General features: G+C 42.4%; 1 protein-coding gene across 2 annotated transcripts; it reads right to left on the bottom strand.

The window, feature by feature from the left end:
- Positions 1–4,135: 4,135 nt before the first annotated feature.
- On the bottom strand, positions 4,136–10,928 carry LOC308475840 (ashwin). 2 transcript variants are annotated; one of them, XM_081003300.1, is made up of 4 exons: positions 10,742–10,928; positions 8,461–8,627; positions 6,233–6,602; positions 4,136–5,538 (listed from the first exon to the last, which is right to left on the bottom strand). In XM_081003300.1, exons 1-4 carry the CDS (start codon positions 10,865–10,867, stop codon positions 5,482–5,484), a joined length of 720 nt encoding a protein of 239 aa, XP_080859426.1. In that variant the 5' UTR covers positions 10,868–10,928; the 3' UTR covers positions 4,136–5,481. The 2 variants fall into 2 exon arrangements, with proteins under 2 accessions (XP_080859426.1, XP_080859427.1); XM_081003301.1 differs by lacking the exon at positions 10,742–10,928 and adding an exon at positions 10,480–10,637.
- Between the last annotated feature and the right edge of the window lie 5,176 nt (positions 10,929–16,104).

Below are 16,104 nucleotides of genomic sequence, written 5' to 3'. Positions count from 1 at the left end.
GAGCAGCTACATTCCTGTTCCAGGTATTTCCAGTAGTGTAGCTGCAGTGCTTGTACAATATTGCTCCAGCGTCTGCTGTTCATCATACTTTCGCAATCAGTAACTTCAGGCGCTGATCAAAACAGATTCTGAAATCATAAATAAGCAAGAGGCAGATGAGATCGCAGCTTCCTCAGATTTATACTGTTATGCATAACTACCTATTAGTAGGGCTTGAGAAGGCTTTATCTTCCTAGCTTAAGGATAAGGTAGCTAGGAGTCAGCTCCTGCTACTGCAGTACATTCATTTTCACTTTGTGTCCAATTATATTAGGTAGGTAGTTTGTCTGCTTTACGAAAACATGGGGTTCGTTTTATCTCAGCTCTGGAAAACAGGTCTGAAGAAAATGTATACAGTGGATGCTTGGGTTGCGAACGTGATCTGTGCGGGAAGCACGTTTGCAACCCGCAGCGCTGCGTCTGCGCATGCATGGGTCGCAATTCGGCGTTTCTGCGCATGCGCAAAGCGCAATTTAGTATTTATGTGCATGCGCGAGCACCGAAACCCGGAAGTAACCCATTCCAGTACTTCCAGGTTCGGCATGTTGCGCAACCCAAAAATGTGCAACCTGAAGCGTCTGTAACCCAAGGTATGACTGTATATGGACCAGTGGCAGAATATTTTCTGCTTTTCACACAGTCAGGATATTAATTCAGATTTAAGATCTCTCAAACAATATAGGGGAAACATCTCAAAAAGTGTGCATGGCATAATTATTTATAATTTTAGTCTTTTCAGGCAAATTATAATTTTGGGGAAGAATTATGTAAATCCATTTCTGGCATATGCTGTTTCTTTTCTACAATAAAAACATAAGCTCTCCAGCGATTAATGCAGAAGATTTAAAATCCATATATACTCTTAAGAGAAGACCATAAAAGCTTGATCTCTCTCCCCAAGCCAAATATTAAACTTTGACCCAGCAGTTCTGTCTGTATTTCTACCAGTCATGAGAGCTGCTCATCACATATACCGGTAGTTGCTGCTGAGGAATTCAAGGCAGGCTCTAGAACAAAACAAATAATGAAAAGGAAACCCCAAATCAATCTTGATCTTCTTTTTTTTCTATTTCCCAGATGGAAGCATACATAACATTATTTAACAACTTTCTTTTCCCCAGAGGGAATCTTTTTCTACCAGGAATACATACCATTAATCCCGATCTCTCTTAACCTCACCCACCCAAGAGATTATTCCAGTTGTTATCTTTATACGGAGCCTGACAACCAAAGTTCCCTTACTATGACCAATCTATAGCTCTTTTTAAAAATGTCAAGGCAAGAGCACCAAGCAAACGTGTGTAGGATTGCACTGTTACCTTTAAGTAGTTATATAGCCATTTATACATTAATGAGGTTGAGAATTTAGAAGCAAATCTTCAGGCCACTGACAACCTGATAATCTGATATGCTAATGTTTAGATCACTGTCATAATCCACTTACAATCGATTCCCCTATTGGCCAAACTACTTTGTGTCAAAGACCATATTCACATTAGCCTTCGTTGGCATTTGTTGCCCTCTCTCACATGCTCCTGTGCAGAACCCGGGTCAATTCTGGGAAGCAGCACGATCGTTGCCATTCATGAAGTTGCTGGAATGTATATACTTAACCTCTTGCATAGGTTCTAAGACAGAGGTCAGCAAACTTTTTCAGCAGGGGGCTGGTCCACTGTCCCTCAGAACTTGTGGTGGGCCGGACTATATTTTTGGGGGGGAAATGAACAAATTCCTATGCCCCACAAATAACCCAGAGATGCATTTTAAATAATAGCACACATTCTACTCATCTAAAAACACCAGGCAGGCCCCACAAATAACCCAGAGATGCATTTTAAATAAAAGGACACATTCTACTCAAGTAAAAACACGCTGATTCCTGGACTGTCCGCGGGCCGGATTTAGAAGGCAATTGGGCTGGATCTGGCTCCTGCGCCTTAGTTTGTCTACCCATGTTCTAAGATAACATAGTAAAATTCTGTACCAATGGCTCAGAGAGAAGAAGAGTTGATATCCCGCCTTTCACTTCCCTTCAGGAGTCTCAAAGCGGCTAACATTCTCCTTTCCCTTCCTCCCCCACAACAAACACTCTGTGAGGTGAGTGAGGCTGAGAGACTTCAGAGAAGTGTGAGTAGCCCAAGGTCACCCAGCAGCTGCATGTGGAGGAGTGGGGAATCGAACCTGGTTCACCAGATTACGAGTCTACAGCTCCTACTGCAGAGGAATGTAATGTGATGCTTGCTATGCAGTGTGCCACAATATATGTCATGGCCTCTGCATGAAAGGTACCATGAGATGAAACCTTTTTATATTTGTCCAAAAATATAAAGTTCATCTTACTGACTCCAAGAGCGCTGCTCCTGCAGCTTTCTTTGATGGTATGAATCAGTAGCAGCTGCTTTTTGCATTTCATCAAACATGGTAATGAATGGATGTTGTTGGTGTCTTGGGTATTGACAAGGTTTACGATGTGCTGCCCACTAACTCAGTCTCTGTTTAGAATGGTATCAAGCAAATCATCTTAAAATGCTTGAAAATCTCTCATTGCTGTATCAGAAAAGGCAACACAGGGGCAAAGAAATGATCTTCTGAACAAGTACTTGGGGTTGCGAATACTGCTTTCTCCTCACCATCTTCATGACAGGGATATGAAAACCCACATCGTTTGTGCTTCATTTGGCTGGCTGCAGGACAGATACGCTCTGGGATCTGTGGGAATGATCCCATTGACTTAAAAGTGAAAAGCAATTTTTTTTACTACAGTGGTACCTCAGGTTAAGTACTTAATTCGTTCCGGAGGTCCGTTCTTAACCTGAAACTGCTCTTAACCTGAAGCATCACTTTAGCCCGATTTCTGTTCTTATCCTGAAGCAAAGTTCTTAACCTGAAGCACTATTTCTGGGTTAGCAGAGTGTGTAACCTGAAGCGTATGTAACCCAAGGTACCACTGTACTTCCATGTTCACTACCCATTTCGTCTTCGGTGCAGCCGACTTTTGAAAAAGATCTCTTCAAACAGGGTGTTGGAGCATGGGGAAGACAGAGAGGACCTGCTTATTTTGAACGCATCCTGCAAGGATTGAGGACGATGCGCCACACCAAAACCAGTTTTGCAGTACTGAGAATGTGCGGCTCTGCAGATCAAATATGCTGTTAAAGAATAACGTAGCCAAGCCAAAAATCAAGTATGGGCACGCACCCACACCCCTGATCGAGTCACCTGTGACCACATATATGTAAGGCACTGAGAAATAATTTAATAATTCAATCAAACCCGGAAATGGCGGGAGAATGCTGGAGAATCCTCGTGGCTCATGAGGAGACCCTCCCCGGAGCCTGAAGAGGATGTTGGTGAGGGCAGAGGAAGCCCCAAAGGGACCTGAGGCACAGTGGGGCTTTGTTTAGGCTGCTCAGCCTCCCTGCCTAACACATCATGTGCAGGGTAGGGCAAAGACAGAAGCCACTTTCCTGTGTATCCTCCAGGCGGCCCAGAGCTTTGATTCTAGTTGTGGTTTATTTTGGGATCCAGTATTTTTAATATGAATTGAGAGAGAGCAGAAAATACTGCACTTAAAGAGTGTTTAGAGAGGTCTCCCCACTGTACATGATTTCACTAACACACGAGGGCCCAGAACGAAACCCCCGCGCGAGGGGATGCTTATATATAAAACAAATGGTGAAATCAAAGTTTTAAGATTTCTTTCCAACAACAAAATTGGGTTATATCTTTAGGACCCCAGGCTGTTAACTGCCTGATGTCCAAACAAGTGACTTATCGCAGCTCTGTCACTCGTTGGCTGAAACACTGATAGGCGGGAGCAGCCAGTCTGGCTCATTTCACAAAAATTGCTTAGAATGGTTTCTTCTACACATTTCTTTTTTAAAGTGCTAGTGGGTTTTTTTAATGAAAGCTCAGAATCTGGGATCCCTGCCTGAGGGTGCCAATGAAGGCCTCTGCACACACCACGGCACCCACGGGTGCTGGACTGGTGACCCCTGGACCAGTGTATGGTTTCCTCAAACCCTTTTGAAGACTGGGATAACAGGTGTTTGTCTCCAGTCCTGTAGAACAGAGATGGTCCACACAACTTAATACATTGTCAGTTTAAATCAATTTATTTAAATCAGGTGAGGCTACTAAAAAGACAGCTCAGATACAAAACACACAAAATTAAACTGTGCTGTGCTAAAGTACAAAACTTGCACACGTGTTCAGGAAGAGGGAAACTCAAAATACACCTCAAACACATCATTCTTTCCAAATCTTTGATCATGATCTAGTGGAAGTCGTGCACCAACAATGCAGTTCTAACCATGTCTACTCAGAAGTAAATACCACTAAGTCCATATTCTGTGGTAGGCATGTACAGGATGGCAGCCTGAATTTGACAGAACACTACTTTGTGTATGGTACGCAATTCTAACTATTATACCCAGCTAGGTTGGGTTTTGCATCATATGAAAGAGGATCCATGTGGTTTCAAAGAAATCCACATTTATTCACAGATAGGAAAGAGGCAAGACTTCTTCTTTTGCAAACCACAATAGATTACTCTCCGTATAATTTATCCCTCTATTAAAACTGCCCCAATGAAAGGAGTGTTAGCTTTTCTCCAGAATTTTAGCAGGCATTTTGTAGGCAGGCAAGTTAAATCGACCACAAAGGTTCATGTATTTTATGAAAAAATACTTATGCATGTACTGTACAAAAGCATGGCACTAGTTCATGCACTACTTTTCTTTCAAATACTCTCCGTAAACAGTCTATCATGTGCTTCCATCTGCTCAAAAGACAACAGAAATTCATCTTCAATTGTAACAAAAACTTCAATTTGAAGCAAAAAATTACACAGTTCAGTATTTTTCCTATGTCTGTAAGAGGTAACTATCTCATAACAAGGCTGGAAAAGACATCTAGACACTTGGTATCAGCACCTAAGAATTCAAAATATTTTTCTTGCCCTGCCAACAGAACTTTGTGCAAAAGCCACTATTACCATGGGAAGTCCAGTTGAACGGGGAAACATAGTCTTCCACACTGTCTAAATACACTTGTGTAGAGAACTGCATTGAAAAAAAGAAAAGAAAAGAAAAGAAAAGCAATACTGCTGTACAGTTGAACATGAATAGTTATAAATGCACACTGCTTTTCTCTTGCCAGGCCATGCAAAGGCTGAACTGCAGTACATGTGAGAATTCCAAAGGAGGGCTGGTAGAATAATTTTGTTCCACCAAAACCAACCATTAAAATGGGAAGTAAATGACTCAAAGTGCAATACAGAAAATATCCTTAAGGTGATGGGTGAGAATATGGTGCCTGCTTTGTACTGTAGAATTGTTAACGTTATGAAAAATCCACCGCAATCTTCAACCCTGTTCAATATGACTCATCTGTTCTGAAATGGAGGCTAAATGTTATTTACATTTCCAGCGCCTCATTGGTTCATGGCCATTTCACATGCTGGATCTTCTTTTTTGATTCCGGAGACTTCAGACCATTCTGAGGGAGAAAGATTTAAACGATGTTAAGATTGCCTGCCCTAGATCATTTAAACAAACCTTGTATATTATACTATAGAGTTTGGCATCTGATGCCATCTTGTGGCTAAAATAAAAATATGGTTGTAACTAAACATAGAAGAGAAAAGCAAGAACCAAAAGACCACCCAATTCCATTTCTAAAATGAGCATGAAAATGTTTAGATCAGGCTTGTGTTTAAGCACTTGCCCAATGACCTTTGGGAACAAGAAATGGCATGCAGACGAGGGAGTGAGTTGGCAGAGCATAGAAATCAAGCAGGATCTTAATTTCAAAATCTATTCCTAACAGAACTCATATTCCTGAAAAATAGGCATTGTTGAAAGCCAAAGCCAAATGAAGCTTGCCACATTCCCAAACAATGACCCTCACATTGAGTCAGAGAATTATGTTACTGGTTGGCCATAATTTACACAGTAATAATGATGAAGTGATTTAGAAAGGAACTTTTTTATGTCCATCTTACAGTTCTTTAAAAATAGTAAAGTTGTGTTAAGGTATAATATATGGCAATATTCAATGAATTAGTGCACAGCATCCTAGTGGCCTGCAGAAACTCAGAGATAACAAAATACTGCCAAAGCTTTCACATTTATGCTACGAGACATGGCAACAACTACATCTGGTTAAAGGAAACAGATGTGGAAAGACTTACAGATGCATCAGATTCTTCTTTCGGAGCAGCTCTCTTTAATTTCACCACAGTAGTTCCTGTTAAAGGCACCAATGGGGGTGACCTTTGACCAGGTGCCATATTGTTATCGACGATAATATTATTCTGCTTAGCTTCGTGAATCCTGGATCCCACTTTAATGTCCGGTGAAAAAGTGGAGACAGACACACATGCTGAAGAATTTGAAGGAACCGTCAGTCCCTTACAAGTAGTGCTGGCGCTTCTTGCTGTAAGGAGTTTTAGACTATCAATAGCCCCATTCTCAGTCTTCCTCACTTTTATGCTTGTACTCGTTGAGCTACCATCGAACACAATGAGAGGTCGTTTCCGTAGACTTTCCGCTGGAGCAGTGCTGAACAAAGAAATGGTAACATAGAAACAATATTAATTACTGCAGCACAGATGGAAATGAAACCACAGTCATTACAGATTTACACTATCCCAAACACAACTACTTGGAAGCGGGTCTTATTTATTTCAGTGGAACTTTTATCTGGGTTGTGTTCAGATCAGCAGGTCAGGCGCTGAAATAGATGGGGAATTCATCTAGTGCAGTATGGCACTGCTGCTTCTTTTTTCTGATATTCACTTATTTCACATTTAATTCACCTGAGCAATCAGGAAAACATTAACACTTAAAAAAAATAAATGAACACTGTCAGAAAAATTAAGTCATACTCAGAGTAAACCTATTTAAATCTGTGGACTTAAATGTTGGGTATCAGATAAATTAACAAAAAACATTTTTATTTCTGCTTCTTTAGCTTCAAACAATTTAGGACTTGTACAGTTCATCCCAAGTTTCTTTGCATCTTACAATTGTCTTCAACAAGGATGAGGAATCTGTGGTCCTCAGGATGTGACTGAACTATTGCTCATATTATCCCTGGCCATTGACCATGCTGGCTGGGACTGATGGGAGTTGGGAGTCCAACGCCATCAGGAGAGCCACAGGTTTCACATCCCTGGTCTACATAAATGCTCCTTAACGGTCCCATCACAAGTATGTCCACCCAGAAGGAAGACCACCGATTTTAGTGGGTTTTACTGCCAGTTAAGTGGGCATGTGATTGCAGCCTAAATAAACTGAATCTGCTAATAGGAACCAGTCAATTATGAATAGACCAACCCAAATTTTTAGATGCATTATTTCCCATTTTTATTAAGAGTTATGATAGAAGCAATCGTTGAGACACTTCAGAAGAAACACTCTATTTCTAGAAGCAAAAACAGGACATGTTTAAATAGTGGTTATTTATGGATATAGGTTACTGATGATTAGAATTTTTTTAAAAAAAACAGTGAAAATAACAAAAGGCCCCAGCACACAGCTAAGCATAATTAAGTTCGATTGATTTAAACTAGAGTTCAATAGAGGAAGCCTTCAGGTTCTATTTTCCTGCCAGAAGAGCAATTAAGATATGATATACCTTATCTCCAAGGCATGGTTCAGAGTTGGGCAGCATACAATTTTGTGCTCAAGTCCCAGAATCCAGAGAAATTGATCCCTTGCTTTAGCACTAGTGTTGCTATCATTCACTACATTTGAGCACTGGGATTTTTTTACTGCAAAAAAACTGTGCAAGGCCCATCCTCAATGGGACCAGACCCATTTCCCCAATCTTCTGATTGGCAGGCAGGGCAAAGTTAACTCATATCAGCTTCTGTCTGAAACAAGAAGCCACAGCTGGGGAGATAGGACAGGTTTGCACAATATAAATAAATGTGGTATCTCACACACATTTAACGAATTTATGCGGCAGATTTATTTAATAGCTAGATACTCTGTTCTGAATGAACTCCACTGAAAAGTACTTTCCAGTTCTTAATCTAATTTGCTCTCGCTCTGGATTTATCAGACTGCTGACTACGCTACTGCTTTCAATAATAATTCTCTACATCCCGCTGGCAGCCCCAATACCTATAAAAAACAAAAAACCATTGTTGTACTTACTGAGCGAGGAGGAACAGGTCAAAAGAAACACGGAACTCCCTTCTGAATGGAAAATTTGCCAAAACCCAGTGGCAGAGCACATGCGTTGCATGATAAAAGGTTAAATCCCTTGCCAGGTAGGGCTGGCAAAAGCTATTGCCAGAAATCTAGCAGAGCCACTGCCAATACAGTACTGAGCTAGATGGATCAATGGTTTTACTTGGTATAAGGAAACACGGATTTGCGTTTGAATCCACAAACTAAGCAAAACAATTACCTTTTGACCTCATGCTTGAATACCTGCTGACCTCTTTTCTTTTCCATCAACTTTCCCCATCTAGTTTTTGGTAACTCACGTTGAGGCAATGGTATGACATGTTGAACATATAGATCAGTAAGGCCATCTTTACTGATCTTCACTTCATCTTCAACTGGGATGTTCTTCTGTTGCAGAGTAATAAAAAAACATATTCATTATGACTGCAAATGTTCTCTGGATAACAAGTGTACATAATACACTTAAAAATCACATCACTTGTAATAAACTTGGTAATCTTCATTAAAAGTTAGAAATGCATAGAAATTTGCTGCACCCTGCAAAAGATGCACAGTTCACCTCACTTCAGGAAGCAAAATAGAGTTGGGGGTGGAAACAACAGCTTCCCTCAGCCTGAAGACTCTTGAGTGCCCCACAAATTCAAGGTGGGGAGTCTGTGGCCCTCAAGATGTTGCTGGACTCCAGCTTCCATCAAATCCAACTAGCATGGTCAGGGATGAAGCAAGCTGGAGTTCAGTAATAGCTGAAGGGCCAGTTTCCCTAGTACACCCATACACTTTTGTAATATTATAGCTGCCAGATTGAAACTGCTGACCTAAACTACTTATCTGGAAATAGGCTTGTTCCTTCTTTTACTGGCCCTGCTTCTGCGCCTTTAATGAGAGTCCAACATGCAGAAATTTAGCAGATGGGTCTTTTTTCCTCTCAGTCTGACTATAGCGTAAAGAGTTTTACCTGCTTAATGTCCTTATATTATGCTGCTGTTAAAGCCATAAAAAAGGAGCACCCCTAATAGACCTATCACTGTGTGGGCATGTAACACCAGTCTTCCAAGTGTCTTCAAGTGTAAAGTGTGAGTACAACAATGGTCGTAGACAGGAATATCTGTCAGGGAGATATTGCAAAGTACTTTTTTTGAGGGGGGGGGTAATATTCAGCCGTTGCTGCATTGGCTGTGTGTGTGCATGTTTTGCAGTGGTATTTTCGTATGTTTTGGAGAAACTTTGTGACGGCACTGTTCCCTAAAAAGTGAGTTTAAAAATCTTCAAAATGAATCCACAAGCTTCTGTAAAGAGGAGACTAAGAGGAGATATGATGGTTCCCTTCAAATATCGGGAGGATGGGGCAAGCCTGTTTTCCCCTGCTCAACTTACAAGAAAGAAGATTCTGACTAAGCACCAGGAAGAACTTTCTGACGGTAAGTGCTGTTTGACAATGGAACGGACTCTCACAAGAGGTGGTGGACTCTCCTTCCTTGGAGGTTTCAAAGCAGCAGTTAGATGGCCATCCGTCACCTATGATCTAGCTGAGATTCCTGCATTGCAGGGGGTTGGACTAGATGACCCTTGGGTCCCTTCCAACACTATGACCCTGTATAGTCTGAAACACACATAGGAATAATTGCAGGGCAGGTGCTGCTACGAGGGCTTCCGAGGCACCAAACTTTGCTGATTTTTCTCCCCCCTCCATGGGCTCTCCAAGTCAGGAATAAAGCTTCCTTGGAAGATTCCTCCAGATCTAGCAGGTACTAAAAGGCAGGGGGGTTTCCTTGGGTTAAACTGGCAGACCCTCAAAATGTCCCTATTTTCCAGGGACAGTCCTGGATTTACAAAAGCCGTCCTGGTTTCTGATTTGATTCCGGAACGTCCTGCTTTTCCTTAGGACGTCCCTATTTTCATCGGAGAAGCATTGGAGGATATGGAGTTATGCAACCCCTGAGCCAAGGAGGTAAGTAACTATACAACCTTTAGAAGACATCTGAAGGCAGCCCTGTACGGGGACGTTATTTAATGTTTAATGTCTTTATATTAGTGTTTTTATAGTGTGTTTATAGTGTGTTTTTATATACGTTGGACTCTGCCCAGAGTAGCTGGGGCAACCCAGGATGAAGGAATATGAATAGATTATTATTATTATTATTATTATTATTTGAATCGTTATTATTATTTGCAATGTTGTTGTTGCTATTGTTACTATTGTTTTTAGTTGAATTATTATATTTGCTATTATTAGAATTACCTTCATTATTATTTTTTGAATCATCATCAATATTACAGTATTATTATTGAACAGGACGTCCCTATTTTCATCGGAAAAAGGTTGGAGTGTATGAACGGACAACCCGAGATCCGGCCCGGCTTTAAGAGCCCGCCGCTCCGCAGTCTCTTGAGCAGCGGACTCCGCTCGGTCTCAGGTGAGGCGGTTTAACGGTTCCTTCCTTCCCTCCCTGCCTCGCCCCGCCCCCTTTCAACCGACGCGCCCCCCGCCCCCGCCCCCTTACCTGCTCCAGCGTCAGCAGGAGGAATTCCTGCGAGAGCAGCTCCGGGTGCAGCAAGAGGTCCGAGTCCGCCCGCGCGCCGCTGCCTCCCTCCCCCGCAGAGCGCTCTCGGGACCCGAGCGCCGCCATCTTTCCGAACGCGAACCTGATTGGCCGCCTGAGCGTTCCTCCTGCTCAGAGGAACCTTCTTTCCGGTTACCCAGAATTCCTGCGCGTGCAACGACGCCGAAGAGATAAGAGAGGGAGGAAAGTGAAGAGAGGGCAACCTACGCTGAGTTTCCGGGCACCGCTTGGGAAAGCGGTTTAAAAGAAGGGCTCCACAAAACTCCCATTGCGGCCACAGCAAGCGCTGCAAACCTTACACCAGTTTGACTTCAGTTTGCAGGCAGACTCCTCCCTTGTCTCCCGAGATAAAGGGATACCAACCCAGGAGGGGAAGGCTGCATCGATCGGAAGTGGAGGATGTGTATCACTCTATATTTCCTTTATCTTATTTTGGGGGGGGCAAGGTAGATGACGTAACACCCTGGAGCTGCACGCATAGAAATGACGCAAAGGAGGCGGAGCCAGGGCCACGAAGGCAGCATCCGTGTTTGGAGAACTCTGTTTACGTGTGCCGAGAGAGTGCAGTTGGGGAGGCTACTGTATTCTTGATCACAATGCTGCATTATGATTATTAAAATTTGTTCCCTATTGAATATTCGCTTGAAGCTCGCCACGCACCTTTTAGAAGGATTGGTTTCTGTGCGTGTTTTTGTTTTATGGCAATTGGGATGTGCTAAAGGGTGGCTAATTCACACTCATAATCTTGATGCAAACCAGAATGTATTTATTTTTAACTATTTGATTTGTAAACTGTTCTTAAACGTCCTGACTGCAGTTCTGCTGCGTGGCTGGCAGAAATCAGCTAGAAAAATCTTTTGCCTTTATTATTAACTTGCTTCCCACAGCGGGGGAAAAACTCCACATATTTCTTTTATCATGCAAACTTGTGCATACAGTGGTACCTCGGGTTACAGACGCTTCAGGTTACAGACTCTGCTAACCCAGAAAAAGTACCTTGGGTTAAGAATTTTTTTATTTTAATTGGATTATGATTTGATATGTTAATTGGATGTTTTTTATTGGAAAATTAATAAAAACAATTTAACAAAAAAAAACTTTGCTTCAGGATGAGAACAGAAATCGCGTGGTGGTGGCGGCACAGCGGGAGGCCCCATTAGCTAAAGTGTTACCTCCAGAACGAACCTCCAGAACAAATTAAGTTCCTAACCCGAGGTACCACTGTACTGTATATACTTAAAATGTAAGGCCTACTGTGTGGGTCTTCTTTCCAGGTAAGTCTGCACCAGATTGCAGAATTGGGCTGGAAAGCTACACACCCCTTTGTGCCAGGAAGGTGGGTGGAGGTGTCCCTCTACCCAACCCTGCTGGCATAGAGAGAGGCGTGTTTCCCACCTGCCAAATGTGTGGGTACAAGTGCTGCCAGGAGCCCTCAGCCCTCGAACAGGCTGTTGTGGAAGGGTTTGGCCAGCCTGGGATGCACTGGGTCCTGAGGGGATCCCCCTGCTGTCGCTGAATAGAATCGAACCCAATTTGGGTTTGATTGCTGTGCCAGTGCCAGGCTGGTGCAGTAAATTGCCTTCCCACCTTCTGCTCCAGTGGGAGCAACTGAGCTGTGGGTGTGGCATTGACTGACGCTTTGTCGCACCACTGCTGCCTGGCTGGAGTTTGAATTTTCTTGTTAGTTACTGGTACCTCTGCCTGTTGAAGCCATAGAAACACTACCTGAAGATGTTGCCATCAAAAATAATATATTGTGGATAAATTTGGCAGTACATGGATTAGGTTTTTGACTGAATGTGATGAGGCTTATTACTTTGGCATTGATGTGTGAAGGATGGAACCAGTGCTTTTTTCTGGGGGTTCGCATACCCCTAAACATTTTGTTAATCTTTGTACATTTACTGTATTTATTTTTCCTGATTTGAAGTATAAAACGGTTGTTTCCTTGAGTCAAAATGAGAGTACCCTTAAACATTTTTTTAAGAAAAAAAAAGCACTGGATGGAACTATGAACACACACCATCATGAAGGACCTCTTGGGCTGAATAATGATAGAAATGGCTACGATTTTAATACTTTAGACTAGTTTGTATATGCATGTTAGTACAGTAATTTGAAAACCACTTCAAGGCTGGCATTGTGAAATAACCAGTTCACATTTCATTATCCTTATTTGCCTAACAAATATATTTAACATTGTAATCAAAGTGTATCTGCTCAGAAGTATGTTTCACCTGCAAGTAAGCACCTTGGTACTTAAATTAACTTGTATTTGAGTAGTGATATATATATATATATATATATATATACACACACACACATGCGCACTGCTAGGCTGTAGTCCTATGCAGCATTATCTGGGAGTTAAGTTCCATTGAATGCAATGGGGTTTATTTCTGAGTATGTATATATGTATACGATTGCACTGTTAATATTTAAATTGTTAGAAGGTCAAGTCTATAGGAGTGGTTGATTGCACAGATTCTGCCCTTGCAATAATCAGTATTTTTATTTGATTAGCTCATGCTGCTTGCAGGTTTCCTGTTCATTCCTGGGTTTTGCTACAAACTCCCAACTGGTCTTTGGGCGATTAAAAGGAAAAAAGAATGTGTACACAGATAATTGTGCTTAAACAACACATGTTGTGTCTATGTGCAACTGCATGGGAGTGGCGTAACTGGACAGCTTATCAATACATTTGTGTATTAAGAAATGAAAAAGCAGTGTCAACTCAGGTGGTTTTGCTCAGCCCTTGGGCAACAATGTTTTCGAGAAGTCCTGTCTCTGAGTAGTCCCACCTTTCCACTTTACTGCTTCCCATATGCTTGCTCTGACCTTCTGGGCACAATCTGCATCACTGCACAGAAGGAAAATAGGCAGCTTTCAAAAGTGTGGACTGGCTCTATATTTCTGCTTATTGTAAGTAGTTTTTAAATCGCCTCAGTATCGAAAGACTTGCACGTATCTTAGTTCTGCTGTTAAAAACCACATGGATTCCACTTCTTTCAATGGAGCTCATTTCCAGATAAATGGGTCTAGAATTGCAGCCTTTAAGGTATTAATTGGTGCCATTCTCATATACTATTTGCATAAAGAGCCTATGCTATGTATGAGAGTCTTGGAATAGTTCTATCTAAGATATGGTTTGCTTCACTCTATCCTTCAGAGGACTTGGGAGACTTCATACAACTACCTGATGCATCACCACAAAGAAAATAATTAACGTAGAAACTTGCTGTACTGGTTGTTAATGTTTGACTCTGCTTTTCTGATCCTGCCTAGCCCAGTTAAATGGGAGTAGCTGGAGTAAGCTGAAGGGGAATCATCATAACACATTTGGTATTGCAGTTGTTACCGAATCTCAGTGATTGCTGTGTGGCCAGTTTTAAGTCCACGTTGTTTTCTTGGGGTTTCCCTCCTTCCTTGTAGCTTTTGGGTCCTTGTCTTCATAAATGTATTTTTTATTTTATAAAATTATAAGAAAATACATAATTAAGACCAGAAAAAAATATTACAACTGAAAAACCATTGTACAGTTTTTAGTGTTTCTTGACATACTCCGTTGTAAGTTTAAATCTGTTTCAACGTAATGGAAATGCTCCTTGACCTTTGTTTGTAACTACTGCTATTTAAGTTTCAACATAATTGTCATATATATATAAAATCTGCCAACATAGCGTAAGACGTCATGCATCTGTAGTGCGGAAAAGCTTATACCATAATAAATTTGTTAATACCACACATGTCATGTGTCAATAGATACCATAATAAAACTTTAAGAGAGGGGTTGGGAACTAGTCCCCAGCCAAATTTCATATAGTGGGCAAGCAACAGGGGAATGGTGGCACCAAAAGACTGAAAAGGGGTGTCCCACCCACTTTGGGCTATGACACCACTGATGTGCACTCGCCACCATTACACCTGGTGAAAAGGCTCAACTTGTCTAAGGTGCTACGGATACTAAAATCACTTCCTAGTCTGACCGACATCTCAGGGCACACTTACCAGAGAGCAAGCCCCATTGACCACACCTTCAAAAATCACTTTGCCACCAACATGCCTGGGTATCGGGCTCCATCCCCACCTTAGGACTGCAACCAGGGCTGGACCCACCCATGAGGCCAGGTAAGGCAATTAATTACCTTGGCGGACTAGATCCACAGGGGCAGCAGATCCCAACGTAGATTGCAGAATTGTAGAGTTGGAAGGGACTGGGGAGGGGGTCCTCTAGCCAAACCCGCTGCCGTGCACCCAATGCCCTTTTAAAATGTTTTGGGGAGCATTATTGGGTTGCTCTTGCTTTTATTTCTAATATACACATTTTATGTTTTTATGTTGTGAACTGCCCTGAGACCTGCAGGTATATTTTAAATACAAATTTAAATAATAAGAGTAAATAAACAAGAATGGAGGAATCTCAACTGAAGTACCAAGCACAGGTGGACTTTGGTTTAAACACCTCCCAAGGAAAGTGCAGTCTACCACCTTCCAAGGGCACCTGTCCCACTGCCATGCAGCTCTTACCTCCAGAAAGTTCCTGGTGAAGAAGACTTTATTATTGGGTTGACAGAAGGAGGAGGAGGAGGAAGAAGACTTTATTATTGGGTTGACAGAAGGAGGAGGAGGAGGAAGAAGACTTTATTATTGGGTTGACTACTGAAGAAGAAGACTTACTGTATGTGTTGACTGAAGAAGAAGAAGACTTTATTATTGGGTTGACAGAAGGAGAAGAAGAGGAGGAAGAAGAAGACTTTATTATTGGGTTGACTACTGAAGAAGAAGACTTTATTATTGCGTTGACTACTGAAGAAGACTTATTGGGTTGACTGAAGAAGAAGAATATTTTATTTTTGGGTTGGCTGGGTTGCCCCAGCTACTTCGATCGGCTCCCAACCCATGAAAACACAACAGGGCACCCAACATTAAAAACTTCCCCATACAGGGCTGCCTTCAGACGTCTTCTAAAAACCAGAGCGTTGTTTTATTTCCTTGAACATCCGCCTTTCCTCCTAGTCCCTGGCAGCTGGAGGCACCTTTCGGGCAGGACTGCGACCCGAGGGACATCCTTTTGGGAGCATCCCTCTCCTCCCGTCCAGCTCCGTCGGTTGGAACGCGGCGCGGGGGCCGCCGAGCCCGCAGGTTCGATCCCCATCGGGGGCAGCTGCGTCTCCCTGCCCCGCGGCAGGGGGTTGGACTAGATGTCCTTCCCGCCTCCCTCCCTCCCTCCCTCTGCTCCCTCCCTTCCAGCGGGAGGAGCCTCCGCCTGTCAGCCTCGCCTTGTGACCGGAAGGGCCGCGGCG

Source organism: Podarcis pityusensis (genome assembly GCF_964106645.2).
Source record: "Podarcis pityusensis genome assembly, chromosome: 4".
Taxonomy (NCBI): domain Eukaryota; kingdom Metazoa; phylum Chordata; class Lepidosauria; order Squamata; family Lacertidae; genus Podarcis; species Podarcis pityusensis.
This window is presented reverse-complemented; position numbering and strand designations above follow the sequence as displayed.